This window comes from Astatotilapia calliptera, chromosome 7, assembly GCF_900246225.1.
Source record: "Astatotilapia calliptera chromosome 7, fAstCal1.2, whole genome shotgun sequence".
Lineage (NCBI taxonomy): Eukaryota > Metazoa > Chordata > Actinopteri > Cichliformes > Cichlidae > Astatotilapia > Astatotilapia calliptera.
The window spans coordinates 4,708,051-4,735,847 of record NC_039308.1 but is presented as its reverse complement, the minus strand read 5'-3'; the positions used below and the strand labels follow the sequence as shown (position 1 = coordinate 4,735,847).

At 42.9% G+C, this 27,797-nt stretch overlaps 1 protein-coding gene across 4 annotated transcripts in view; it reads right to left on the bottom strand.

Annotated features, from left to right (window-relative positions):
• Window positions 1-412: 412 nt before the first annotated feature.
• wwp2 (WW domain containing E3 ubiquitin protein ligase 2) overlaps window positions 413-27,797 on the bottom strand; it is a 64,028-nt gene continuing 36,643 nt past the window's right edge. For 3 of the 4 annotated variants that reach the window (XM_026172618.1, XM_026172620.1, XM_026172621.1), the window contains exons 11-24: window positions 15,038-15,092; window positions 13,647-13,728; window positions 11,941-12,069; window positions 10,798-10,876; window positions 9,328-9,399; window positions 8,935-9,023; window positions 6,992-7,151; window positions 5,462-5,595; window positions 4,218-4,358; window positions 3,986-4,106; window positions 3,082-3,186; window positions 2,909-3,005; window positions 2,473-2,545; window positions 413-1,137 (exon numbers count right to left, since the gene is read on the bottom strand). In XM_026172618.1, the coding sequence (XP_026028403.1) occupies window positions 1,038-1,137; window positions 2,473-2,545; window positions 2,909-3,005; window positions 3,082-3,186; window positions 3,986-4,106; window positions 4,218-4,358; window positions 5,462-5,595; window positions 6,992-7,151; window positions 8,935-9,023; window positions 9,328-9,399; window positions 10,798-10,876; window positions 11,941-12,069; window positions 13,647-13,728; window positions 15,038-15,092 (1,437 nt within the window). In that variant the 3' untranslated portion in view covers window positions 413-1,037. The remainder of the gene's footprint in view (window positions 1,138-2,472; window positions 2,546-2,908; window positions 3,006-3,081; window positions 3,187-3,985; window positions 4,107-4,217; window positions 4,359-5,461; window positions 5,596-6,991; window positions 7,152-8,934; window positions 9,024-9,327; window positions 9,400-10,797; window positions 10,877-11,940; window positions 12,070-13,646; window positions 13,729-15,037; window positions 15,093-27,797) is intronic. The other variant, XM_026172622.1, reaches the window with a different exon arrangement.

Here is a 27,797-nt window from a genome sequence, read left to right as displayed (position 1 = left end):
AAATTCAACAAAAGAAATGGGAACAAATTATGTGTCTTTGCGAAATGCTCCTAGTACCAAAGTGCCTAAAGATACCATTTAAAATGTTTCTTTGCCAAGTTGTCTGGTACTGGTTGAGTTTGGTGCCTTTTTATTCTTGAATGACTCAGAGTTTGGTGTCAAGTAGCTTAACAAACAAAAGAAATGATCAGGTTCAAGTGAAAAAGCCGCCAGTGTCCAAAGAAAAGCTGTGAAAAACCTTCAGAAAGCCTGCAGAACGATTGCTCAAGAGCACTTTAAAAAAGAAAGTCTGATAATAAAGAAACAAAGGGTGGCTCGAATTGTTTGCACGGCACAGTAAACCAATTAATGCTGAACCTACGTCACTCACACTGGATTAAGCATTTTAAAAAGAAAGCCTCACCCAAACATCTTATGACTGAAATCTCATTTATTTGAGTTATATACAGGAGAAATCGACTGAATTTCACAATCAACAGAAAAAATAAAATCGCATCTCATCTCTCTGACCTCTGTAACAGAGGCGCACTAGTTCACGATAACAGCTTCCTCTCACACGCTGCCGTCTCGCTGCTTTAATATGCTTAAAATGTACGTCTCTCTGGTAGATATGTTGTACTGCATTTGCGGGTAGCTGTGCTGTCGCTGTGAGTCGCTGCTGACATTAAAACTATCATGTCGTCTGGTTTTGGTGCGGTTCTAAGCAGTGAGTGAGGAGGGGGGGGAGTGGTCATCCTGTTTAATCCACACACATACACACCATTTATATGCAAATACACAATGGCATTAACATGAGCAACCACACACACACCCACACACACACACACACGTAAGCATTCACTCTTCTGTGTTCCTGTGCCTCAAGCCTGATCCCATGATTCAGCTCACTAGCTCACTAACATGATCCTCGCCCAGGGAGGGCTTGTTTAGCTGACAGGTGACTCCTCAGCCCTGTGATGAACAAACAAACGCAAAATAAGACCAATAACAAAAAACTATTCGTCGATTTAAGTGTCGTCCGTCTCTGCCTCCTCGTCTCACTCCTGTCCAAATCCCTCCGTCTCCTCGATGGCGAACAGGAGCTTCTCTCGGAGCTGTTCCAGGCTTCGGTAGGGAGGCAGATCCAGACGATTGAAGCTGAGGAGGAGGAGACAGAGTTACACCTCAGCGTGGATTTACAGATGGAACTTCAGGGTGACATTTATCTATTTTTTTTAAACGCTCCCAGGCTGCTCACAGCTCAAACAGAGGAAGTGAAATCCTGATTTTTATTTTCCCCCCCTGTAGTAACCGTTTTAAATCCTACCTGCCCTGCTCAGTGGCTTTAATTCATTTTAGATCATGTGTATTTTTAGCTGAAATTACTTTTGTAGCTGAAATCCTGTCCGAATCCACGTCCTTAAATTTCAACTGTCTTTTTCTTTCTCCTTTAAAACGAGAATTCCCTTCGAAATGTAGCAGAAGCGTTACAGCTAAGATACAAGCGTCTTCTCCTGATACTAATCCAGGAGGTGAAGGTGACAGAGGGGCGGTCCTGAGATGGTAAAACATGCATAAAAAATGTGACTCTTGTCAGGGAGGTTCTGAATACTATGTGACTTTAAAAAAGTGAATTTATCAGGAATAGCTGCTCGTTTCAGACAGACGATGACCTGAGGGACTGCACAGAGACCATCTACAACATGAAGAAGGATTCTAAATTATGCAAAGCTGCTCTAGTAGAGTCCCAGAATAAAAACCTGGAGCTGGAAGTTGAGTGAAATGAGTCCACTTTAAGACGTTTAGTTAAATCTGCTGATCTGTCTATCAGATGTCTTTTTGTACATTCATTTTAGCCTCAGAGCGGCAGCTCTCTGTACTGTGAAAAGACTGTAATCTAAGGAAAGTGATTTAAGTAGAGAGAGGTGAAGAAGAAAGTGCAGGCAGGGTGGAGATGGGTGTCAGGGGTGATTTATGACAGAAGGATAGGTTCATAAGATTGTTGCGAGAGCTGCTATGATGACAAAATAACAGGAGGCCGAGCTGAATATGTTCAGAATTTCATTGGGAGTGAGCTAAGTGGGCGGGATTAGAAACGAGTACATCAGAGGAAAAGCTCAGGCTGAGACAAAGTTAGAGAGACGAGTGCAGAGGATGGATAGTGGATATACTGAAGACAGGATGTGGAAGAGGGAGCTGCCAGGTGGGAGGGAAAGAGGACATGCAGGGACTGATGTGACAGAGGAGGATGTTGGGATAGGGTGATGGAGGCAGGTGATCCGCTGTGAGGTTTGTAAAGCTGTCCTTCTCGTTTGTAACCTTGCTAGTCTTAGGCTATTTTTAAGTTTTTCAGAGGAGCGCTTCAATAAACACCTTGCTTTTTACCCTATAACAGCTTGAACAGGCTCCGCCCCCTCGACCCTAAATAAGATCAGCGGGAGACGATGAATAAATGGATGATTCGGAGAAGCAGAACATGAGGCAGCATCTTACCATGTGTGGCTTCTTGGAAGCCAAGTCTCCTTCCCCACTTTGTCTATGCAGAACTTCTGGGGACCATTACTTCCTGCAGGACACACACACACACAAACAAAACTCAAACCCTGAACAGGAAGCTGAATGCTGCCGACTCGCATAGCAGAAACTCAAACTGAAGATGATTAAGAAAGTGAGTAATTTTATTATATCTTATGAAAATGCTCAGGGATTTCCAGCTCCCAGAGCAGCATGGAAAAGCTTTTGTTTCAGCACTTTGGTTTGGAGCTAAATGTCTGCTCAATTTCCTTACAATTGCTTGAGAATTTCCTGTTAGTGTCTGTAAACATCACAGGTCCCTCCATGCAAAGGCAGAGATCTATTTACAACAGTATTAAAACCAGGAGAATCCTCATAACCAGGACACTCCTGTCCCTGTAAACGCAGTCAGTACCTATGAGCTCGGAGAACCCTCCGACGGGCAGCCGACAGGTTCCCGTTACAAACTGAAGCAGACGGATTCTCTTCTCATTGTCCATCTCTTTCACCACCTGCAGAAAAAACGCTCAGGTCAGCGCTTTCCTAGGAGCATCAGCGTGGTAGGTGTGTGTGTTTACAGGCCCATACCTGCCAGAACCAGTGGATCTGCTTGCTGTTCTTGGTGTAATGTCTGTAGATGGTGTTCTTCTGCCAGTCGGCCAAATCGATCTCCTGCATCCCACAAAGCATCAGCTGCAAAAAGGACAAAGACGGGGGGGTTACTTTAAAATTTGGAGTTTAAACTACTCACATGTGACTTCACTCTGTGTGCTCAGAGACATTTTTGCATGTGGTGGTACAGAACCCTGACGTCCTTTATAAAACTTTACTGATTACAGCCCAAATTCTCACATTTCCTCCTGATAAACGGGGCTCCTGCAGCTCAAGTCGGATGAGATTTCAGACTTTTCAAAAAAAAAGAAAAGAAAGAAAAAAAAGTCCAAGCTTACCCCCCACCAGCTTGTTTTGGGGGTTTTTCTCTTGGCTCATGAACTCTTTCCCTTCTGTTCCTCTTTTCTGAGTTCTGTTGTTTTAGGTCTGCTTCCAGAACAAAATGTTTACATATGAGGTCAGCGAGGGTCTGTGCCTATACAGCTCACTAAAGCTATGATTGGGGAAAACCCAGGAAACTATTCTGATGGTCGTCACACCACGTCTTTACTGATCTCTAAAGAGGTGTCAAAACGGCTCAATAAGGGTGCAGGGAGGTCCATCCCTCAAAGAAAAGCTAATGGTGTAAAAGGTTGAGACATTTACACTCAAATAACTTTATTTGAGTACATGGTGTGAGATTAAACTGCCTCAGGCTTTCACTGAATTCACAAAATATCAGTGTCACACGGATCCTGATGGTGCGATCAGGCAAAACACGAAGCATCGTTTTCACGTGGTGTGATTTTTGCTGGGAGACACACACAAGTAAAACGAGCTGCTAACAGCTGGATTCATGACATTTTAAGCCTAAACACCAATAAATACAAGTCTTCCTCACCTCCAGCTCCTTCTCGTCAAAGTAGCGAAGCCACTCCAGAGGCACCACCTCGTTGAAGCCGTCCAGGAAGGCTTTGGTTTGCTCCTCCACCCCGCGGGTGAACCTCCAGTCTGTCAGCAGGCTGCGTGAACAAAGAGGCTGCTTTTTATGGTTTGCTCTCCACCACAGACCTTGTTTCTCCTACGCTCATCCGTCTTCATCAGCCCAACTGTCCCCATTTCTGCTTACTGACCTGATGTACTCCTCCTTGTTCTCCTCGGTGACCAGCTCGTTCTCCCCGTCGTCCTTCAGCTGGTGAGTGGAAACCTTCCCGAGGATCTCCATGTCCTGTGCAAAATAGAGCTCCACACCGCACTCCTCCAGGTTGTTCTCTCTGAAAACACAGACGCACACATAATGAAACTAAAAACATTAGCACCTCGTCCTCTCTGTGTCGCCTGCAAGACTGACCTAAATCCAGCAGCCTTCTTGGAACAAACTGCGACACCAACTCCTTTATGTGGCAGTTCATACATAAAATATAAAAATATCAGAAATATAAAAATTTTTTTTTATGTATTTACTAATACTGTTAATTTAGAGAAGGGGTGTCAAACATAAGGCCCAGAGGCCAAAATTGGCCTGGCAAAAACTGCAATTTGGCCCACTGGATACCTTTAGAAAATGTAAAGGCGGGCATAAATTTTTTACCTGTATTTTCCTGCTGAGAGTCATTATCACTCAAAGTAGCAACAGATAAACATGCTTCTGTTCACCATGTTTAGAAATGTATCTTAATAAAATTGAATAAAAGTGGCTGTGAATCAACAAAAACTTCATGTTTTACAGATACGGGACAGGCTGGGCAGCTGCCAGAACCTTTTCTGTAATTTTACACATTTATCGTGTAGAGAAACTGAGGCGTATTGTTGAAATTGCACTTCCTAATCTTATAACAAGACATCTCAGGGATTAAATTTGTACTGAAACTTCTTTACACTGACAGAGTTTCACTTGTTCAGTCAACTTCAGATCAAAGTGGGCTGTATGTGGCCCTCGATGTAAAATGACCTTGACATCCCTAATTTAGAGTAAAACCTCACATTAGGTGGTGGTCTGATAAATTTTGTAGTCTGTCCAGCTGAGGGCGCTCCTACTCCACTGTTTGTGATCAGCACTGTCAGCAGCACATGTAACAGAGCAGCATCTCAGAGTCTTATCAGCTAAGCTTTTAGCTGGTTTGTCAACTAAAAGTCATTTAACAATTACTTGATATATCAATGTGGTTTGGGAGGCATTTTAAGACTTTCAGACTTCCTGCATCCAGGTTTCTGTTGTTTGGATATAACTGGCTTAGTATGACCTATTCACCTGGACTCCTACTGTTCATTTCTTTTATTAGTTAAAACTAACTAACTCACATGCCAACCTCTACCCTTGTGAGCATAAGGTGGCCAGAGCGCACAGATTCAGAGGAATCATAACTGCATTACTTACTTGACCCACATGATGGAGTTATAAAACTCCGGGTCTATCGACTCCAGGTCTTTGAGAGTGGGTTTCTTGTCCAGCATTCGCTTGTAGAAAGGCAGCGTGAAGCCGGTGTCGATGAACTTTCCATGATACAAAGCCTGCAGGGAGGATTTATTACATTAGAAACCACAATAAGAGACGCCACCTGGTGTTCACCGCTCACATTTCATAAAATGTAATTGGGTTAGGCTGATGATAGCGCAAGTTTGAGTTCCTGGATGTAACAAAGCAGAGACAGAGGGAGGTTATTTTTGGCCTGCTGTAATTCTGCGATATTAGTGTTTTTTTATGGACTCTGGTTGCACATGTTTCAAATTAACGCCCGACAAATTACACATATTTTCATCTCGGACGCGCGCCATGCTGATGATTCACACGGGGGCCGTTTTGAGCTCATTCAAGTGTTAGAAACGCTTTAACAGCCAATCACACTTGCAGAAAAAATGAATGGGGCTTTTATTTCTGAAATCACTGCAGCCACAAGAACAACGCAAATCATTAAGACTCAGACGTGGACATAAACATGTGCAGCGACCACAAACGGCTCCAAACCACATCTTAATCTTTCCTTCGTGTGTGTGTGTGTGTGTTTTCAGAGAGAGCACACTCAGTCAGACGGAGCTGTTTAATGTTAAAAACCCTGTGAGAGTTCAGAGCTACGATGAGCCAAGAACAACACAGACGCTCACTGACTCAGTCACAGACTATCCTGTCCTGCTGACCCACCGCATCTGTGGAAGCAGAGCAGAGGGTGACCGAAGTGAGAGCAAAGCAGGTAAGGAAAAGACACGAGAAATAAAGTCAGAGAGGCTTTGGGAGCTGGGAGTGGGTAGAGACAACGATCTTTGTGAGGAAAGTCAGCAATGTGCAGTTTAGGGCTAAATATAGGCAGCTGCTGCCGGGTGTGGGCTGGGTGCGGCAGTGAAGTCATGGTGTGGGTGAGGGGTGGGGTAGCAGATGGAGGGGAAGGTGGAGGGTGACGGCTTTGGGACCTACAAATTTTTTTGAGTTGACCCCAGAATGCCGTGCATGAATGCTTCAAACTACTTCAAAACGAAACCTGCTCTGAGCGAGAGCTTTCCCGGCTGACAGCCTGTGGAATGACTTTTATGTGACGCACTTTCAGGAAAAATCCAAAATATGTGATATCTGTTCTAAACAGTGAGCAAAACTAGCTAACCAAAGATTAGAAATGCAGTCATCTAATCACAAAGGTTAGTTAAACACACAAAGCCTACATACGTGCAGTGAAATCCATTTTTGCTGCTAAAGTAACAATATTACTAAGATCGCAACACGATAGAGGAATGTCTCAACTACATCACATCTGCATTTTGGCTTTCCCAACGTGAGCGTCGCTTCAGTTTATTAAACTGAGGTTTCACTTTAAACACATCTGGATACAATGTTGCCGTATGTGGCGATCAAGTGAAAAAAAAATGGCTCAGATGTAACAAAAGAACTGTGTTTTTGTGCGATTTCAATACAGCTCACCATAGCGATGAAGCGACCGATGAAGCGAAAGTACGTGAGGTGGTCGGGGTTTATGGAGGATGCTGGGTTGATCTGCAGACAGTAGTTGTTCTTGCCAGCATACTCAAACAGGCAGTACATGGGATTCAGGACTTCATGGGACAGCAGGAAGAACCACTCCCTGTGGAAGAGGAGAAGAGGACGTGAATGCACGAGAGGAAGACACAAGGCTGTCATCCTGCAGGGACCTAACAGTAACATACAACACTGAAATTAAACACCTCAAAACTATTATTTTATTTTAAAAACCCCAAAACACATTCTATACTAGCTGTACAGTCAACAGAAGAGCACATGATCACAGGGAGTTTATAAGAAAAGCAGGAAAATGAAAAAGCATTTCTCCCACACGAGAACGAGGTGCTTTTTTTCATTGGCAGCATATAATTACGACATTTATCATCCTAAACTTCCAGCGTCTTCATTTTTCACTCATTTGCTGCTTTTAATCTTCTTGTCAAAAAGACAGGAACCAATTACAAGGTGTTGCCAAGCTCAACTCTAAAATTACTGCCAAACATAAAGTCCACTGGCACGGCTTAATACTGATGTCCTGTAGACACGATGATTTCTTTAAGCTCATCGATGCCTCGTGTAAATCAAATAGAAGACCAAATAAGGTTGGGTTTAATTCTCTTTATTCTGCTGATCCTTAAGATGATGTTCATTTCTGATAATGGATCTCGCTGACCAGTTATTAATCTAAATCAATTCTTTTAACTGAAAAAGAAGATTTTTCTTATGACTCTGAAGTGGTTTAGATGGGAATAGAAAGTACATTTATAGTTATAAACACATCCTACAAGCCAAATCTGACACATGAATTACATGGAGACAAAACATATAACATTTAGGATAAATACAGCCAGGTAGAACTAAATAAAAAGACACAAACAGACTGTGGAAGGATGCACGTTAGAGAGAATGAGGGCCCCCTCCACCAGCTGCAGCACCAGAACCAAGCACTCCCAAGGCCCCTGCCCTCTCCCCTTTGGGAATATTAGGGAGGAGGGTGTATGGACTGACGGACGCAGACACCTCCCAACATCCCGTCCGTGGTTCTACCCTGTGGTAGAACAGCATGATGTCACCTACCATAGGGTAAAACCACTGACGTGACACCGGAGACAGAGACACAATGCAAAACCAAAGAGAACAAAATGAGGAAAAATAACAACATGTACAGAGAGGAAGACCTGAGTGACAGCAGACGCAGCGGGCAGCATGGACACGTGTGATGGACGGATGGAGAGATGGAGGAGGACAGCAATGTTGTGAGAGGGTGAGAGAGAGAGCAACAAGTAACCCAACACTATCACACACGTCTGCACTTCTAGAAGGCAGAAAAGGCAGTTTTATATCAAAATGATGTTGCTGTAACAATTTCAGACAAAAACAACAGATTAAAATCTGCGCCATTGTGTTACTGCATCTACAGGCTGGAAAGACACACATCGGTATCACTGTGTCTAGGTTTAGGCATCATAACGGTGACAACGCTACCACCATCAGGGTCAGGATGGAAACTGTAACGATGCCCTATCTTGCAGGAAATTGACCTTAAAAACAAAATTTCTTTCTCACTTTACTTACAAAAAGATTGTAGAGGACAATTTTTAAAATAAAACAATGAAGCTGGGGGAAGAACAATGCAGAAAACAAAGATTTTCAGAGAATCGCAAGTTTTGAAAAGCAGTCATTTAAACACCACTGGTTTTTCCGTTGCTTTTTTACCCAACAGGAAGCTGGTGCAAAGATTGAGAAGCAGCAGGAACAGACGAAATACACCATCACCAACGTTAAAAACCCCTGGATTACATAACAAGCTTAACAAACCCATATAAAATGACAGAATTTGAAGATGTAAAGAGAAGCTGCAGGAAAGAGTTTTAGGCTGCTCTCACCTGGCGATGCCACCGTAGTCCAGCCCCTCCTCCCCTCTCATAATGATGTAGAGCCGGCGACGAAGATCGTATGGCTTCACGTTCATGATCTGATGACAAAGCACGTTATTTAGACGTTGATGGTGTCCAAGAAGTGGCCTCACTTTCAGCCATTCCTAGACTCGCTTCTAAAGTAACTAAATGATTCTCCTGATACAAGAAGCTCTTTCAAATTAAAAGCCCTCAAAAAATTCACCACACAGAAACCCTTTATTCCTTATCACAGTGTTTTTCTATATAACATAAAGCACCAATGCAAAGCAGAGATAAGATAAGATGTAGTTATTAAATGTTACCATTATGTAAACTAGAAGAACAAAAAAAAATAACAAGTGTGTTTCATCCGTCTCTGACCTGCTGAAACGAGTCTTCAAACAGCGTCTGTCTGGACACAGAGATCTTCACGTGGCTGGGTAAGGCATTAGACTGCACATTTCAAAAAGAAAAAAAAAGAACACCACCATCAAGGCGAGAAGAAAACCTCGGGATATTTCTGTAATCCCAATCCTAATCCCTTTCTACAATTCACATGTGTCAGCATTTAAAACAGGTACAGCGTTTACAGAGCACGTCACTGCTTGATCTGTACCATCTCATTACTGATGTTTCTCTTTTTAGTCTCAGGCTGCTGGGTGTGAAGTATACGGAGGATAAAAAGCGGCAAAAAGTGAAGAACACTATGGCTCACAGACACACATAGTTCAACTTTTAAAGATTTTTAACAAAATGGCAAATACATTTAAAATAAAGCTATGGCATCTTCATCAAATCTTCTTGAGTATGAATCAGAACACTGAGATTAAATGAAGACTGACAGGACAGATGGGAAGAGCTTGATGCTGGAGCATACCAACTAACTCCAGTTCATCCAGGGGGCTTAAATAGAAGCTAGTAATAAGATTTTTCCAGACACCATAAGTATAAACAAACTGGTAACGATGCCTACATATGCAACCTGAGATTTTCTCTTTTTTCGAGACGGTATCTGAAGCTGTCTGTGGATCCATGGATGCCTCCCCCTCTAAGACCTCCCCGTAACCACAATGACATCATGTGGCTTAGCTTAGCTCAGTCTGAGTTCAGTCACAGCGGAAATGTCACTTGACAGATATAAAGCGCTTGCCAATCAGTTTGGTTTGGTTCACATGCCGCTAACATGTGAATGCTCCTAAAGCCGTGTCTACTACAAAATAAAAGCCTCCTGAAAGTCCAACTTTGCGTTAAGAATGTCAAAGACTCGAAGATTTTATATGAGGCTAAAACCAAAAAAATCTTGCCGTTTTTGAAATACTCTCTAATTCTGAACGTGCACTCTGTTCTCCTGTTCAAAGGCTTGCACCAGTAAACAGCTGCGCTTCTATGACGGTAATGACTGAAAGTGGCAGCACTCTAACGCCACAAACTGACATTTTTCCCTTATTATCAGGATCTCACAGGTTTTCTTTCTACAGTATTAGAATGTGCACAAGCAGATGTAGCCTTCAACTCCCAATCAGTCTAAACGGTCTATGCAATAATGCTTGTGATGTGTAAAACGATAGTTTCTCTCTAGTTTGGCCCTATACTGCTGTAGCTCGTGAGGAAAGGTGTGCAGTTTTAATAAAGAAAGTGATGTTTTGTCTTGAGTTTATGTAGAGAGGAAATAACTGCCTGAAAACCAAGTCGTCCAGAAAACTGAAAATATATTTTTTGGCCACACTTTTCCAGTCTTAGAGTGAATTATGCTTTTTTTTCCTTCTCTGGGTGAACAGATCCAGACTGCAATAATCAAGGTGAGCAAAGTGGGGAGTTTTATTGTGGCTACAGACTCTATTTAACACTTACATGGCACAGGAAACGGAACTGGTGGTATTTCCACCTGAAGCTGCGGTCGTAAGCGCCTGGTGAACCGCCCTGCCGTGACCTGCACGCGCACACACACAGACACACACACACAGAAAACAGAGAAAGTTGGTCAATTTTACAAGTTTCAACAGAACTCTAAAGGTCAGCTGACCAACAGAAATTTGGCGTCCTCTTTTGAGGAATACTTAATTTGCATCAGCTCTACAGCCCTCGAGTGTCTGAGTCGCAAAGACAGAGGTGAGCCTGGCCCCGCAGCTGTGTTAGTATAAGCTCCACCAACCCACTGTATGCGCACACGCACACACAGTGGATATCTGCCTTGTCAGCAGCACAGAGGCTGAGAAGCAGAAGTAGAGTTAGACAGATGATTTGGGGGGGAGTGAAGAAGAAGGAGGCCTCTAATGCGTCGGGTCTGTGCTTGCCGAGCTGCCAGGCACATCTCGGTTTGGGTTAGGAAATGGCGACCGCAGCAGCAGAGCGCTGGCCGCGGACGCACACTCCTGCAGGATCCAGTGTAAGAAAACAGTGAAGGAGGCCTCTGTGAAATAGCAGCCTAAAAATACGTGCAAATATCTGCATGAAAAGCAGCTCGCCGATGCACACACACACACACGTCTTCAGCACTGACCACACAAGCAAATACACACTTGCATGCAGAAACACAGAAAAGCACAAACACCCACACAGATGCCAGCGCAGTCTGCAGTGGATGTGTTGTCGCACATCTGCACATTCTGGGATTTGAGACTGCTTCAAGGCAAAGCAAACACTCACAGGCTGAGGGGAAGAGCAGTGTGTGTGTGTGTGTGTGTGTGTGAGTTTTCTGAGATCCTCTGTGACACTGATTCTCTCTGACTCAAAGAAATATTCAAAACAGGAGAGAAAGGAAAGGTAATGGATAAAAAGGAACAGCAAAGATGATGGGAGTTTAGAAAAAAGATTATTTTCAGGTTTTCACCAAACGAGCGGCTTGTGTGACTTAATATTTTCAATGCAGTTATGTCAGGCCGAGGCAAAAATCACTTAAATATTTTGGAGAAAGTGTCGAATGATCATTTAATTAGGAAGTCTTTGCCTCGGCCTGTGACAGCTTTGGGAGGAAAGGGCTGAGAGAATATTTACCCTGACTCAAACCCAGGTCGAGGGTCTTTAAAGGTGGTGGTGCGCGAGTTGTGGTCCACGAAATATCGGACTCCCTCGGCGGTGTACTTCATCTCCCAGCCCGGGGGCAGGGGGTGCTCCTTGATCATCCTGCAACAGGGGAGAGGGCAGTGAGCGCGGTCCCGGCTCGAGGGGCCCCGTCTCGGGGGATGAAACTGACATACCTTCCCCTGCCAACTCGTGCTAAAACCAGAAAGCCTGCGCCGGTGTGCCACAGTGGAGTTTACCTCCTATGAGCATGGCAATGGTAGGTTTGATTATTCAGGTGGCTTCAAACCACAAGAACGCTTAGAGGACACAGAAGCAGCATGTTTGGCTTTAAGGTGAAAAGCAGTTTTCTTTCCCTGATGCTTTAGTCGCTCTATTTAAACCTACTGTGTTGATCCGAGGTCTAAAACTCTAAACTTTTGTCACGGTCAAGGTTGTGTTTAGGTTAAAGTTTAGCACCCCGTGTTTAAAAAATACAAAGTGTATTTTTTTATTTGTTCAATGCGATATTTGATTGATCTTTTATTTAGTTGTGAAATGGTTTCAACTTTACACAGACACACACACACTTATTAAGGAGTGCAACGATACTGACGGAAAACCTGATCATTTAAAATTAAATACGGATGTATAAATGGTGTCAGCAGTGTGATATTAATCTGAGTAATTGTTCTTTTTGTATGCTTTTGTGTAGTTCTGACTGAGTCTCTCACCAAATCCATGCACTCCAACGCATTATGGCCACTTTTTTTTTTCTTTTCTTACATGCTCTATATTTTTTAATCACAATAAATTTCATAGCAGTCGCCCTGATCTGCCTGTGAATCTGTTTCCTTTCTATCGTGTTCCCGGATGCTAGGCTAACACAGTGGCATCACCACCTCACAGTAAGAGGTGACGATGCTAATACAGCTTTGTAATAGATTCCTGTCTTAAAAAGTGCTGCATAAATAAACTTTACTTACTAAGAAGTGCCTGCTTTTAAATCTGTCTGTTGTCCGAGGAATTTGCAGAAATGCAGAGGGGGAACAGCGTTTTTCACTTTTCAAACCAATTTGGATGAAAATTAAGAAGAACAACACAGCTTTTCACCTTTTCGTAAACGTTGTCTTTTTAACGTGTTTTTGCTTTGCTTGGCTAGCCTGAAAATTTGAATCAAAGACTCTATAAAAGGGGAAGGGGAAAATAATCAGTTGGCTGCATGCTAAAAAATGAATAATTTACAAGAAGAAAATCATGCTTTTAGGATTCTAGAAAAGATCTAGAATGGCAACAAAGGTGTATCTAACACACCGAGGAGAGCAACTGAATCTCCAAAAGAAGATGCAAAGAAGGCTCAAACTCTGAAATGTCAGCGGGTCAACTAGTATGGGTGAGACGAGAGGAAAATCAGGAAAGTGAGCGAGATGACCAACAGCGCATCAGACCTGTGTCCAACATAATGTGAGGTAAAGCTGCTTTTTTTTAACTTATGTCAGGCTGTGAAATAAATGTTCCTCTCGGGGATAATACTCTACTCGTGTTTATATCATAATGTAGATGAGTCACTGTGTTGTCATACTAAACTGTGCATGACTACCACGTCTTGAGTATGAGCAAACACCCAAAGCGGCACGCCACCTAACAAGCAGGCCAACACATGCACGCACACAGAGATATTTTCCAGCTCGCTGTCTCACCCTTGGGTCCGAGGATCATCCCACTGCGTCGTCCGTGTGTTGTGGTTGACGAAATACACCCTGCCATTGTCCTGACGCTTCTCTGTGGAGACAAATGGGGCAGAAGGAGCATGCTCAGTGGGCTCAGAGGTTCTTGGAAAACTCCACACTCGACGGGATCAGAGGGATCACCTGACCGAGAGGAGAAGAAGAAAAAAATCTCGCCGCTATGAGAGAAAAGCAGCGAGTCTTTGTGGCATTTCGCTGTGGGGTGATCCAAATACCTCACCGGGGTAAAGCAAAATATGTGTGTGTGTGTGTGTGTGTCAGAGTGACCACAGACATACAGCAGAGAGTGTACACTGGTGCCCCATCCTCCTCCTCCCGCCGCTGGTCTGACATCTTTTTCTCATTAACAGGAGTGTGTGGAGGGTTCAGAAACAGTAGTGCTCGCATTGCAACTCCTACTCACTCCACCCCCCACTTTACTATAACCACCCCACTTGCCACTTTCCCTTCTTTTCTCCTCCATCTCCCATCTTTCTCTTTTTCAAATCGGAGCAACCGCAGATGAGAAAAAAAAAAAAAAAAAAAGCGCACCCGAGAAGCAAATCAGAGCCAGCGATGTAATTGAGGTTTTGAGGTACCGCAACATGTTGAAAAGGCATCACGGGCAGAAAGCTGGGGGTTTTTATTTTTTATTTTTGGAGAGAACACGGCTGTGATGAAGTCTGTGAAAATGTTGGCGGACCGGGAGCCGCCAGCAGTGTTCGTTTATGAATGAATGTGCGGGGGACAATTCGCCGTGGCTCCGGTTACATTGCTCTTTTGGGGCAGCGGTGGATGATGAAGAGCCCCATCAATAACGCAGCCCTCTGTAATTTGTGGATTTCAGAGCAAAAGGAAAGCGTACAGTGATAAATGAGTAGAGCGCTGAAAAGAAACCATGAGACACTTTATCCAGCTTTTCTACACGGGAATGAAAATCACCATCAGTGGAGGGATTTATCAATCAATTAACAGTTGGCTGGCTCACAGGTCAGTGATTCAGGACAAATGTAATAGCCACAGAACCAGAAGAAAGGTTTGAAATCTCCAAAAATGTGCTTTGAGATCTGTAAAAGGGAGGGAAAATTTCACCGTGCAGCAACTGTTTTCCAACACCTCCACCTAACAGCTGCACGCACATAAGGAAAGCGCATTTTGAACCATTAAATCGAAGGTTCACGTCAGGTAGTTTGAGTGTCGCCAAACCTACCTGCAGGACCGGTGAGGGAGGCAGAATCACTCTTTTCAAACAGGCTGTAAATCTAGCACACCTGGAGACGATTTTAGAATATTCTTGTCTTTGCCTGGAGTTTGTTAACAGTCGTAGAAGTGTGTGCATGTGTGCGTGCGTTAGATGAACTCACCCCATCCAGGAGGCAGCGGGCCCAGAGGGTCATTTTCCACCGGAGCACCGGATGGCTGAGGGGGGGGGGAACACAGAGAGAAAACAAATCCGGTTAGGACACCTTTAAGTGTCTCCTCTCATAGCTTGCTTTTGCTCCGGTTTTCTCTCGGTCCTCGTCGCCACCATCGCAAAAAAGTTGTGGAAAACAAAAACACACAACATGTTGTGAATAAACCAATCAGAGCTCAGGTGGGTGAAGAAAAACTGAGAAAAACTCATACAGGTGCTCCTAACTGTCGCGACCAAGTCTCTGCTCGACCTCCCTCCCTCAGCGATATCTGTGGCTAAGTGAGGGTGTATGTGTGGGTTATGGGGAGAAAAGGTGGATGAGGACGGGGTAGTGGGGTAGCTCCTCTCTGCCTCAGCACTGAGGGGCGACTGAGAGAGCTGGCCGGCCGGCGGCTCGTATGCCTTCCAAAAACTACACGCTCGGTAGGAGGATAAAACAACAACGCTGTTCCAATGAGCTCACTGGCTGGATGCAAGCCCCACCCCCCCACCAGCTTCCCGCTCACCTCCTCCCTACCCCACCCAAAGGTCCTCCTCCTCCACCACCGCCTCCTTTCTCTCGCTCTCTTCTAGCGCTGCTGTGAAAGTAGGCAGGGAAGTGCGATGTCTGAGGGAACTGAGGGAACATTCATGCTTGTTCCAGACTGGACACCACCCACCTCCCTGGCCCCCACCCACCCCACGCCTGACAAAAGGCACCTTTATTCACCCTGGGCCTGGAAACCACTGTGGGGTTTACTCAGCCTGTACTCATACACACACATACACACTGAAAATGAAAAAAAAAAAAAAGAACATGTGTGCGCCATGGTGTGGAAAGTTTGTCCATGACAAACAGTCAGTCAGTGTATGTTCTTATGGGGGAACACACACACACACACACACACACACACACACACACACACACACACACACACACACATACAGGAATATATTAGCATGAGTGGAAAAGCAGCTGAAAAGATGCTTGTTAGGAGTTAGCAGAAGATTTTTATCAAAAGGGACGATTTAGGTGTGTCGCAAGCAGCTTCAACAACATTCCCTGCACCACCAAGCAGAGTGCTCCTCATTCTCATGACAACATGTTGTGGTGCTGCTGTAAATAAAAACGCTGCTATTTAGCCATAAAAAGCTCCGCTTGGGAGAAAACCCCCCCGAAATCAATTAGAAAAACTTTTAGGCGGATTCACGACCTTTCTGATGGACAGCTGATCGACACTCTGCCAAACTTGCTGGGTGTGTTGCTGAGGACGTGAGTGAGTATGTGCAGTGCCATGAGGCCCACTGTCATATTTTGGGTAAAAACACTTTGTGTTTCTGCTCCAACATGTGTGGAGAGATGACACACAAACCAGGGACTGTATATAAAAGATGGACGCGGCGACTTTATACAGGTTGAAGCCTTAATGTTAGCATTTTGCTAAGTTGTTGCATTTGCATGATTCTAAGTTGACTGTGTGGGTGCTAATAAATGAACTACCACAAAAACAGAAGCACAAACCTCTTTAAGGTCTGTGCCAACTAGCAAGCCACCTAAACAAATGCTCCAGTTCCAACTATTGCAGTTGGGCAGCCCACCAGTTAATTACAGCCGCCACACCATTAACTTTACATCATCCCAGCACACAATAGTTATAAAGGGGACAAACTATCAATGATTTGGATTGTTTGGATTCAACCTCTTACCCCTAAGTTTAGTGATTATAATAGTGTGTCTTTTCTCTCAGTTCCCTGAACTTCAACCAGTCGCAGCAGATGCCCCGCCCCTCCCTGAGTCTGCTCCTGTCGGAGGTTCTTCCTGTTAAAAGGGAGTTTTTTCTTCCTGCTGCCGCCAAGTGCAAATTGAACCGAATTAAATGTGGAGCCCGAGCCTATTTCTAACACAAAACCTCTCAACTCAAACATGATATTGCATTATGTCTTTGGTTTCCTGTGTCAAATGATTCAAATCACTCATTCATGTTTGGATGAGCAGTTCCTCAAAAACCTGCAACTGGACAGTTGTAGCTGCAATAAATAACCTAATTTACACTCTTAGAAAACAGGCTGAGCACTGGTTTATTAAGGGGCGGGTTTAGACAGCACAGGTAGTCTTTGTTGTCTTCTGTTGGCTATGAAGGGAAGGTGGCAAACCAGCATTTTCCAAATGAAAGCTGGTGAACCTTCAAAGATTTTTTTTCCCCACATAGACATATTGCACCACACAAGCAATGATTATTTCCTGAGTAACCATAAAGTGGAGTACTATCCACCGAATGTCAGCATCACCTTAAACACCATCCCGCCCCCCCTCCCTCCAAAAAATGTGACTGTGCCCATTTAAAGAAGCTGTGTCATGGAAACAGTGAGGGAACTGGGATGGAAAGGACTGGGCCTGCTGGAGGAGCAAGAGTGGGCACATAGCAGGGTTAAAGGGGGTGTGTGTGTGTGTGTGTGTGTGTGTGTGTGTGTGTGTGTGTGTGTGTGTGTGTGTGTTGTTCCCATCGACAGCCAATCTATGCCCCGGCGCCCCACCCTTATGGGTTTTCTGTGACTAAAAAAGGTAAAAGGAGAATATAATGATATAAAGACACGATGACTTCATCTTGGCTCTGACCATTCAGCTCTTCAGCAGCTTCCAGACGCAGTGAGGCTGGAGGGAAGAAAAGAAAAGGAGGCTGAGAAAACAAGGGAGGGGAGAGGAAGCGAGGGAAAAGCGGCGTGCTGGCACAAATGTGTGAAATAAAGGTTGGGTATTATGGACCTGGAAGAAATACGCCACAAAGGCCTCGTTCAAGGCCAGGCACCACAGGTGAAAATGGCAATTTCAGCTGGTTGCTTTTAACACTTCAGAGGCAAGTTAAAAAAACACAAAAAAAAAAACACACACACACAAAACAAAACTGAAATGCTTTTGCACTGTGAAATCCTTCGTCACATTTTGGTTGCAAAGAGGACTTGTTGCTTGCTTTCCACATCTGCAGAGAGCAGAGAGGATGGTGTGTGCACAGCTGGAGACGGGAAAATCTGAGGTCAGGGAGTTCATGAGCCAGTCGACACTTTATCTGTGTGGGTCTTTGAAACTAACACATTCAAACAAATTAATGGCTCATAATTGTCCAGTGTTTATGGTGCTGTGTGAATTTACAGCTGCACACCTATATGAGATTTTTAAAGATACTTTTACAACCTTAAACTAAAAGTGATGATTAACCACTCTTTTTCTTGATGTACTGAAAGATTTTCGGATTGATTATAATGTAATTTTCTGTGTTATGTGATGTATTAACAATATGCCAAAGAACATCTGACAGTGAAGTTAAAATGCTAAAAAAGAACTACAACATTTGAAGAGCAACACATTAAACTTGACTGACTTTCGAACATATTTTTGTCATTCTTTCCATGGGTAGGTGTAATAATGGGGCTAAACTGCCATGTTATCAATAACCTACTGCTGGATATTGATATTTTTCAGACTCTATGACTGTGACCACACTCACTGCTCCATCACTCTTGGTGTTAATCAAATGAACAGAACCTACCGTATTGAAACAGGAAAAGACTCACTGGGAGACAGCGAGGGAAAGCTCATCAGGAAACCTTAATAACTGATTAAAACTGAATTATAAACAAACAAATAAACAAAGACATGTGAAACATGTCCCGGGAGCCGGTTTTAAGCCCTCTGCCTTTCACTACCTCCTGATCCACACTGCGGCTGAACAATCCACGGGAGGGCTGGCCTATGTGGCTCATTCAGGCTGAGGGCCCCAGAGGCTCGCCAACCAGCACCTGCCCCACGCCTGGATCCAGGGTAGGCCTGATAAACATGGTCCATTGTTTCAGAGGTCACTTTGACTCTAAATCAACCTTAGGCCAGCCCCTCACCCGGGACCAATCTGCCTTGGGAGACTCTACCAGGGGCAAAGTGACACCTGCTGGCATCACCAAAGCTCCTTTAACACAATAAAGGCGTGATTCATGGAGGGATTCTCAGAGGTTCACAGTAGAGGTTCTACTCCTCCACATGGAAAAGAGCAAATTAAGGTGTTTTGGGTATGACCAAATAGAAGGAGACCTCAGAGTAGAGCCAGGACCCAGGCTTCGGACAGTGGTGCCCCTGAAGAAGAGCTGAAGAAGGTGGCTAGGGACAGGGAGGTCTGGGAGGTCTGGTAGTTTAGGTAGCTTAAACTGCTACTGCCCCGTGAAGCAGCCAGAAATGGACAAACATTTATACTTACTTGCTGCTCTTTTCCTTCTAAAGGACAGTCTTCAGTTCAATTCAGCTCTATTCTTATCGCACCAAATCACAGCACCAGTTGTCTCAAGGCACTATATATTGTATGGTAAAGACCCTACAATAATAAACTGATACTGTGATGTATGGCAGACATGTAGGGCTGACTTGAGGTGTTGTCGTTATTATAGGTAACAGATACAAACACGTTGTTGTCACTCTGTGATTTTAAATGGTGTACATAGTGTGGAAACTAATTATTTTCAATTTTCCCAAAAAATATTTGAATGATTTTCTCAATTAATTGACTTTTAACTTGACTTAAATTCCAAAAATTATGAAGCATATTACACACTAACCTACTATAATGTCACATCTATTTGTGTTGTCTAGTCAAGTCTACAACCACACGTTAACTTCGCAAACGATGAAGGAAAGCAGCAAAAGAAGAACGTTTCTGCTTGAAAGTGAAACACTGTTGCTGATGAATAAGTGATGTGAATAAGTGCATTACTTTATTTCTTTTTATTACTAGTTCTAAACAATGTTGTCAAGCTGAGAAGACTTCTTTTTCTGAACAAGATTATTGGCCAAAATGTCTTTGGAAATTGAAAGGATACAGCACTAGCTCTTATGAAAACTGCCATGAGGGCTTAAAGACTCGATTTGACAGCACACAGTAAGTTCCTAATTGGTTTAAATCTTCTAATTTCCATGAATAAATTCACAATGATATAAAGACCAGCATGAGTGCAGTTTTATAGGCTCTGTTCATTGTTCCTTTCCTGTTATAAAAGTGCTCTATGACGAACTGAGTGTAAACAGAAGTCGACGTCACATCCAGTCATGTGGACTGTGTGAGTTTTCTGTTCAAGTGATAAAACACAGGGCTGATTCAGGTAGAGCTGTTAAGGAGTCCTTGTTGCAGCCAGAAAGGGCCAAAAGTTAGAGGGCAAGGGGGAAATGAGGGAGGGAGGAAGGCCTCTGAGGGAAGGTGAGGGGGAGCGAGTGAATGAGTGATGTGAGAGCTGAGAATGAAGAGGGTAAGAAAGGGGGAGGTTATCTGAAACGAGTAGAGATAAAACTACAGATATTTTTGAGGCGAAGCAGAAAACGGGGATTTTGGAGAGGGAAACGGGAGATTGGGGGGATTCTGGAGAGGCGACAGAAAGATTGGGGAGGGGTTAAAGGAAAGAGTAGAGGTAAATAAAAAGGAAAGGCAGAAATGGGGGAGGGCCGGAAAACAGCAGTTAATGACTGCGAGCTACTCTCACTGGGGCTTCTAACGAGCAGCAATTACTCGCCAAACACACATTTGGAACTTCTACTACTGCGAGGACTGCAGCTGCAATCATTATTTTCATTCCACATTAATGTGACAGTTATTTTCCCTCCTAACTGCTTTGTGGCTAAAATATCACGAAGGTAAAATCTGCTCAAAGAGATAGACAATCTTTTTTTTTTACAGTCATGCGATAATAAAAAGTGCACAAAATATTCACATTCGAGTTAAAAAACTCACAAAGCAATTTTTTAAAATATCTTTTTGCATTTGTTGCAAACTCTTGGTTGGTTGGGATGAATCCTCTTGTACCATCAAGTCAAAACTTTTTGCCGTTTGAACGATGTTAAGATCTCACTGAAAACTGAAAGTTTAAAAGCGGTTTGTTTTTTCCACATCACTGTAAAGAGAGCTAGAAAAAGACAGCCCTCTACAACCCAACTGGCAAAGGTGGACCGCTTCCTCGTCAATTCTTCTACTACAGAACTGCGCTGCCCTGGCATGTGGGGACAGTGACATCCGATTTCATCCGTGTGTTCAAAAACATCTGTAAAGATCAGTGGGTGCTCTGTCATGGATTGGGGCTGCGTTTAACCCAGCGGTGTTGGAGATGTTGTGAAAATTGGTGGAATTGTGAACACAGAAAGGTACAGTCAGATTTTGACCCGCCATGCTATATCATTTAGAAAAGCTTCAGATTAATATCACTTTCATTTTATAGCATGAAAATAATCCCAAACACACTGTGAATGCTGTTAAAGCAAACCTCGGTAGAAAGACACACAGTGGAACACTCAGTCATGGGCTGGCCTCCCCAGAGCCCGGACCTCAATGTTACTGAAGCAGTGTGGGATCATGCTCACAGAGAATTTAAGAAAAAAAAAAATCAGCCAACATCCAAATAAGAAATTTCAATGTCCTTCAAGAACCTTGGAGCACTATTCCTGAAGACTACTTCAAGAAATTACAAGAAAGCTGCCTCAGAGAGGTCAGACTGTTCAAGGATAAAGAGGGTCACACCAAATATTGACTTTGAAACTTGTTACAGTTGTACAGGCTTTATTTTTCACACATATATATTGTAGCTCCATGTATGTTTGCAGATGTTAAATCGTTGTACCTATTTTCCATGTTCTCAACACTTTTGCACAATACCGTGCAGTAATGTGATGTTAAAAAGTGCCCAAGTGGCAGATACCACAAAAGCAGCTAACCTTAAAATCTCAAGCATTCTGTTCAAAGTAGGGCTGGGCCATATTATACCGTTCACGGTAATACCGGTATAATGTTAGGCAACGATAGGAAAATGACATATCGCGATAGAATGGGAGTAAAACGCGCATGCGCAGTGCCTTTGTTTTCATACGCACATGGCCGATTGTTGAGTGAAACAAATGAACCAGAATTGGTTTGTAAAAATGGTGCAACTTCCGTGATGTGGAACTGGTTTGGTGTTTGTCCGTCAGATACACGACAAAGCACATTTTTTTGCAGAACATGCAAGCGGCCGTTGTTATTGTCATATTTGTCGGACTAAGATGCTCTTAAATCTGGGAGTAATCTGGGTCCTAAACTCCGTATTCTTCAGGTCAAACGAACACTGCAGCATCACTAAGAGTTAAAAACTGTCTAAATTCTTTCATCTTTAATAAAACGATCAGCATTGCTGCTTTACCAGGTGTAACTATAAAGTTTAACTTCCAGGCATCCATGAAAACAAAAGCTATTACATTTAACGGAGTTAGAAGTTAGCAGGAAGCTAGCTCGCTAGTTTCGCTAGTTACCTAAGCATGATATTGCATGTTCTGACTGAGAGATTTCTGAAAAAAAATCAAACGTACAGCTCTGCTATCACGTCCAACATAAATGAAGACAGGAAACTAAACAGCAGTGACGTTTGTAGGGTTACTGAAGTTGGGCTAGCTGGTATATAATGATGTGCTACGTGATCGCTAGCGACACAGCTATGTTAGCATAACATAAACAGTGAAGCTGGAGGACGAACACTAACACTTTTCCACTTATAAAAGTTAACGTTAAAGTTCCTGATAGTTAGAGACAAACGCAATCGCATGGCAGGATGCTGTAAACGGACCAAACTTCAGTCAGGAGAACAACTGAGATAATCCATCCACAATACGAGGTTAGTCATTAATATACTGCAACAACATGGGAATAGAGCAGCTGCCAGAGAATTCAACATTAATGAATCAATGGTACAGAAGTGGAGGAAGCAAGAAGAATGAGTTTAATAAAGTTTGATTTATCTGACTGCTTTGTTTCGCTTAATGTGCCTTATAATCCCGTGCACCTTATGGTCCGAAAAATACGTACTGCACACTGCAGTTTAATGTTGCAAAGCACCTCTTTTTAACTTCAGTGGATATTATACATGGTTATGCTCAGGATATGTCAGCCCATTTCTACTGGAAATGCCTTTTGGTTAAACTTTCAGCAAGGAATTTGCATTTGCACTGTTACATTTTTATAAAGCTTTAATGTACATAAAAACCCAGCTTCTTGTTTAAGTGAAAATAAATGGAAGGTTGTCTTTTTGCGCTAGTAATGTTGTGGAGTTGTATTTTGTCTCGCATCAATTATATCGTCGGTTATATCGTTATCGCAAATTTTCAAATATATATCGTGATAAATATTTTTGGCCATATCGCCCTGCTCTAGTTCAAAGTGTGTCCTATAGTCACTACCAACAAAATCGTCTCACCTCCCACTCTAAAAAAAAAAAAGGCAGACACACAAAACCATCAGTAAGCAGCTGAAAAGTTTCAGTACTCGAGTGTCCAACTCCTTTACAACACCCAGTGCATGATTACTTTGGTGCCTGTGTTTATGGAGCTTTAGACAGTCCATGTTTTTGAGTGTGTGCACAGTCTCATTGCAGCGGCATGGTCCATTTAAGAGGGCGACTGGCCCCTTGGCTCTCTTTAGTTGTCATGTGCTTCAGAGGAGAAATGTGGCACCTGACCTCAACATTACAGCCCTGTGAACACATCTGCACCAACACACACAGAGGAGGAGCACATGACTGCATGGCAAGATCATATAGCTCCATATCACAATATCATCACCAATATTGCAAACTTGACTAATGGGACATTTACCAGTAAAGTTCCACCACAAACAAAAAAAAATGTAATTGGGGGGGAAAAATGGAAGAAAGCTTTGGAGGAGTCATGGTGAGAGTGTGAGCCAGGCAGCAGAACATGTGGCTGTGTTCACAGGAAAACTATGAAGAGTTTGTGTGTGTGTTCCTTGTTCACACACACTGGGACCATAAATAGTCGCTGCTATCAGCAGTGTGGGCATTCCAAGACAGAGCAGTGTACTATCAACACGGAGGGCAGACCTGACTCTTGGGTTTTCTCACACACTTGGAAGGAGAGAGGGAGGAAGGGAGGGGCGAGGAAAGAAAAAGTTTCCAGCTCGAACTGAACCTTTCTGTGCGGACATTAAAAACCTGAATGAATAGTGACACCGCTTATAACTTTGTTTTTGTTTGTTCAACTATTTTTACGTTACTTATACAATCTGACATCACTGGAAATGTTTACATATGGGCTAAGTTGGCCATTAGTCAGCCTCTGCTTAGTCTGCTCAAGGACCTGATTGAAAATATTCTTCACATCATTGAGTATCGGGGCCAAGCTCGGGTGAAGAAGTGGGGTCTGTTCTCAGACGATGCCTCATTGAAGATGCTGATCGTGTTGACACAGACATACACTTTGCTGGGAAATTCAAATGTCACAACAAGACAAAGGTCAGGGAGAAAAGGTGAATTTGAGGTTTATTAGACAAATTTAATTAAAAAAAATATACAAAAATTTGTGCACAAATTAAAAAGCCAAAACACTGCACTGTTGCACTGATTAGCTAAGACGAAGAGGACGTCTGTGCTGAAGATAACAGGTGACGCAGACGCCATCAAATAATCAGCAGACCACGAATCCTCCTTTAAATTCACTAGTTTGCGTGAAAAACACTGCTCATTTCCTCCTTTAAATATTTATTCTTGAACTCTACCTGGGCAGAGAATAATCTTTGATAATGTTCATTTATCGTACACTGGAGCTTCAAACTATTCTAGCTGCATTTCCTCCTCCCTTTAACCCTTTCTTCTGATTGGCCGTCCCTCGCAATTAAAAAGTATGAAGAGCAGGTGGGTGGGGCTTCTGTCCCCATAGCTACAACTGATACAGATGACAAAACTCTTACCCCCTGTATGAAAATTAGATTTTCCAAGTACTGTTAAACAGTGCAAGGATTTTTAACGTAGCTTTTCCAAACACTGCTTTCATTATTTTACTTTATTTTACATTAAAATAAAATTATTTCACAAAATCAAAAAAACTATATTAATCAAATTAAACTAAATTATTAGCCTCCCTGATGCTAAATAGTCAGACGTGTATCCTCTTTGCTGGATAACAGCTTGAAGTTGTTTGTTGTAGTCTTACACACGCCCCCTGTTTTGTTTTTGGCAGGATGTGCTCGAGTGACAGCTCAAAGGTTTTTATACTGTGTGTAAAATAGGTGTCAGGCTTTAACTTGATTTTAGAATCAGAATCAGAATCAAAGGGGTTTATTGCCAAATGTTGAGCAGGTTTACAACATTAGGAAATTGCTCGTGCTTCAGTGAACTCTACCTGGGCAGAGAATAATCTTTGATAATGTTCATTTTATCCAACACTGACAAAAAAAAAAAAAAAAAAAAAAAAAAAAAAAAAAAAAAAAAAAAAAAAAAAAAAAAAAAAAAAAAAAAAAAAAAAAAAAAAAAAAAAAAAAAAAAAAAAAAAAAAAAAAAAAAAAAAAAAAAAAAAAAAAAAAAAAAAAAAAAAAAAAAAAAAAAAAAAAAAAAAAAAATATGTACAATGCATTTTTTTGATAATGTTTTCTTTTTTTTTATTTATCTGTTTACACTGTGAGCTTTCAACTATTCTTGCATGGCCAGTCCTCGCATCAAACAACTATGAAATCACTGGATGGCTGCCGCCGCAATTCCTAGGTACCCCAATAGTCTACATCACCTTTCACAACCCCCGCTGCTCTCTGTTGTCCCGATTGCTCGCTCCACACTGATAATAGGATGATGAGCAGTAGAAGATCGTCGTTCTATTTCCTGCCTCGGGTTTTGCTTTTTATGAGGGGGGGGGGGGGGGGGGGGGGGGGGGGGGGGGGGGGGGGGGGGGGGGGGGGGCTTCTAAGTCCCATACTAGCCTGATAGCCAGTTGGTCACAAAAAACTCTGTACCCCCCCCTCCCCTGTACTGAAATTGATTTCCAGTACATGGTTAAAAAAAAAAAAAAACAGTGGGGGGGGGGGGGGGCGAGATTTTGCTACAGTGCTTTTCCGTAGAAGCGAGCGTGGATCAGAATTATTAAGCTTGTGGATGGTTGGAAGGGGGGGGCAGAGTGGTAGGATGGGTGGGGGTCGAGGGGAGGGAGGAGGAGGGTGCCAACGGTATAGCGGGGGGGGGGGGGGGGGGGGGGGGAACTAGCCTAAATATTACCACATCGCCTTGATCATTATATATTAGCTTACAATTATGTGACTTAAAAAAACATTTGCATGATTAATCAGAAAAACTATGTTTGCACATTCTAAAAAGCCTCCCGAGCTCCACATAGTCTTAACTGTTCCTACCTGCTAGAATTAAGAGTGGGGGGGGGGGGAAATCGGGGGGGGGGGGGGGGGGGGGGGGGGGGGGGGGGGGGGGGGGAATTAGTGTAGTGCCTCTTGTTGGGCGTGGGTGGAAGGCGTGAGTCGACGGAGTGATTGTGGGTGTGGTAAGGCGCTGGGAGTGGGGGGGGTGGGGATATCCTCCTAAAGGATCATCCACCGCCCCCCTGTTTTGTTTTTTAGGAAGATTGCTCGGAGGTGCACGCCCTCCAGACAGTGAAGGTAAAGGTTTTTATACTGTGTGTAAAATAGGTGTCAGGCTTTAACTTGATTTTACAAGCTTTGAGCATTTACAAAGTCAAAGCACATCATTGGACAGCAGTGATTTGTGCTGTGGTTCAATAAAAATGTCTAATAATCCTGATTTTTTTTCCAAAATAATTCTGTTGTTGTGTGCAAATTTAAATAATTTATGCTTTCTAAAGAAAAATAAGATATTTAGAAACGGTATGTTAAAATCCACTGCTCTGTTTAAAAAATAATAATTAAAAGACTCATCTGTCTTAGGGATATCCTCGTTCTAAAGTCACGGCTTTCAGCCAAAGGGATTACTTTCACATAGACTTTGACCATGTATAATACAGCCATCCACCATTGTAACAGGATTGTGGAGAATAAATCTGACAGCATTCAGTATCAGATCGAGATAACAAACACTGATACAGCTTTCATCTTATATGAGAATGTGAAAAAAAGTAAAATAAAAGGAAAGACCGGTGATGTAATCAAAAGAGGACTGTTTCCATTTGATACGGACACCCTGTCTATGCATATCTGCTGATAGAGAACATCAATCCAATATCAGTGTTAAATGAATTAAATTAAAATTAAATTAGCACCTGAGAACAGGACCAAATAAACAATAATTCGCCTTCTTTATAAGCACTTCTCTCATTTCAGCTCAGTATTAGAGCCTTTACTACACAGGCTGTAATTTATGATCATGCTAATTTCTCCTCTCTCTGCTCTCATTCCGAGTGCACACCTGATAACAACATTATGCTTTGTAATCGTAAGAAGCCGACAGATGAATGATCGTTTTTGAGATGATTAACTGTGCAGGTTCACTTGGCTGCTGTTTTCAGTTTAGTTGAAAACTTCTGCAAACATAGAAACAAAGGAAAACTGCTGACGCAGCAGCTGGAAAGTATCTCCAACCTACCTACTGTTTGCTGTTGCTTCGTCTGTGCTATGTATAAAAGTCAAATGAGGAGATCGTGCCATTCTTTTTGGAGATTTCAGAGTGATCTGAGCAACATAACACATCAATGCATCCCTAACAACTGCAGCAGTCCAAAGTAATTAACGTGTGTAGACAAGAAGTCAGGAAAAATACAAGCCACAATGAAGACCAAAGCTAACTTTGACAGTGTTTTCCATTAAATGTTTTGCCTTCAAGTTCAAACTCAGATCATGTCAAACAGATACTGTCCATCGTGAAATCAACAATGAGTGAAACAAGTGTAAAAAGGGAGGGACTCACTGATGGATAAAAGAGCTGAAAGATGATGAGAG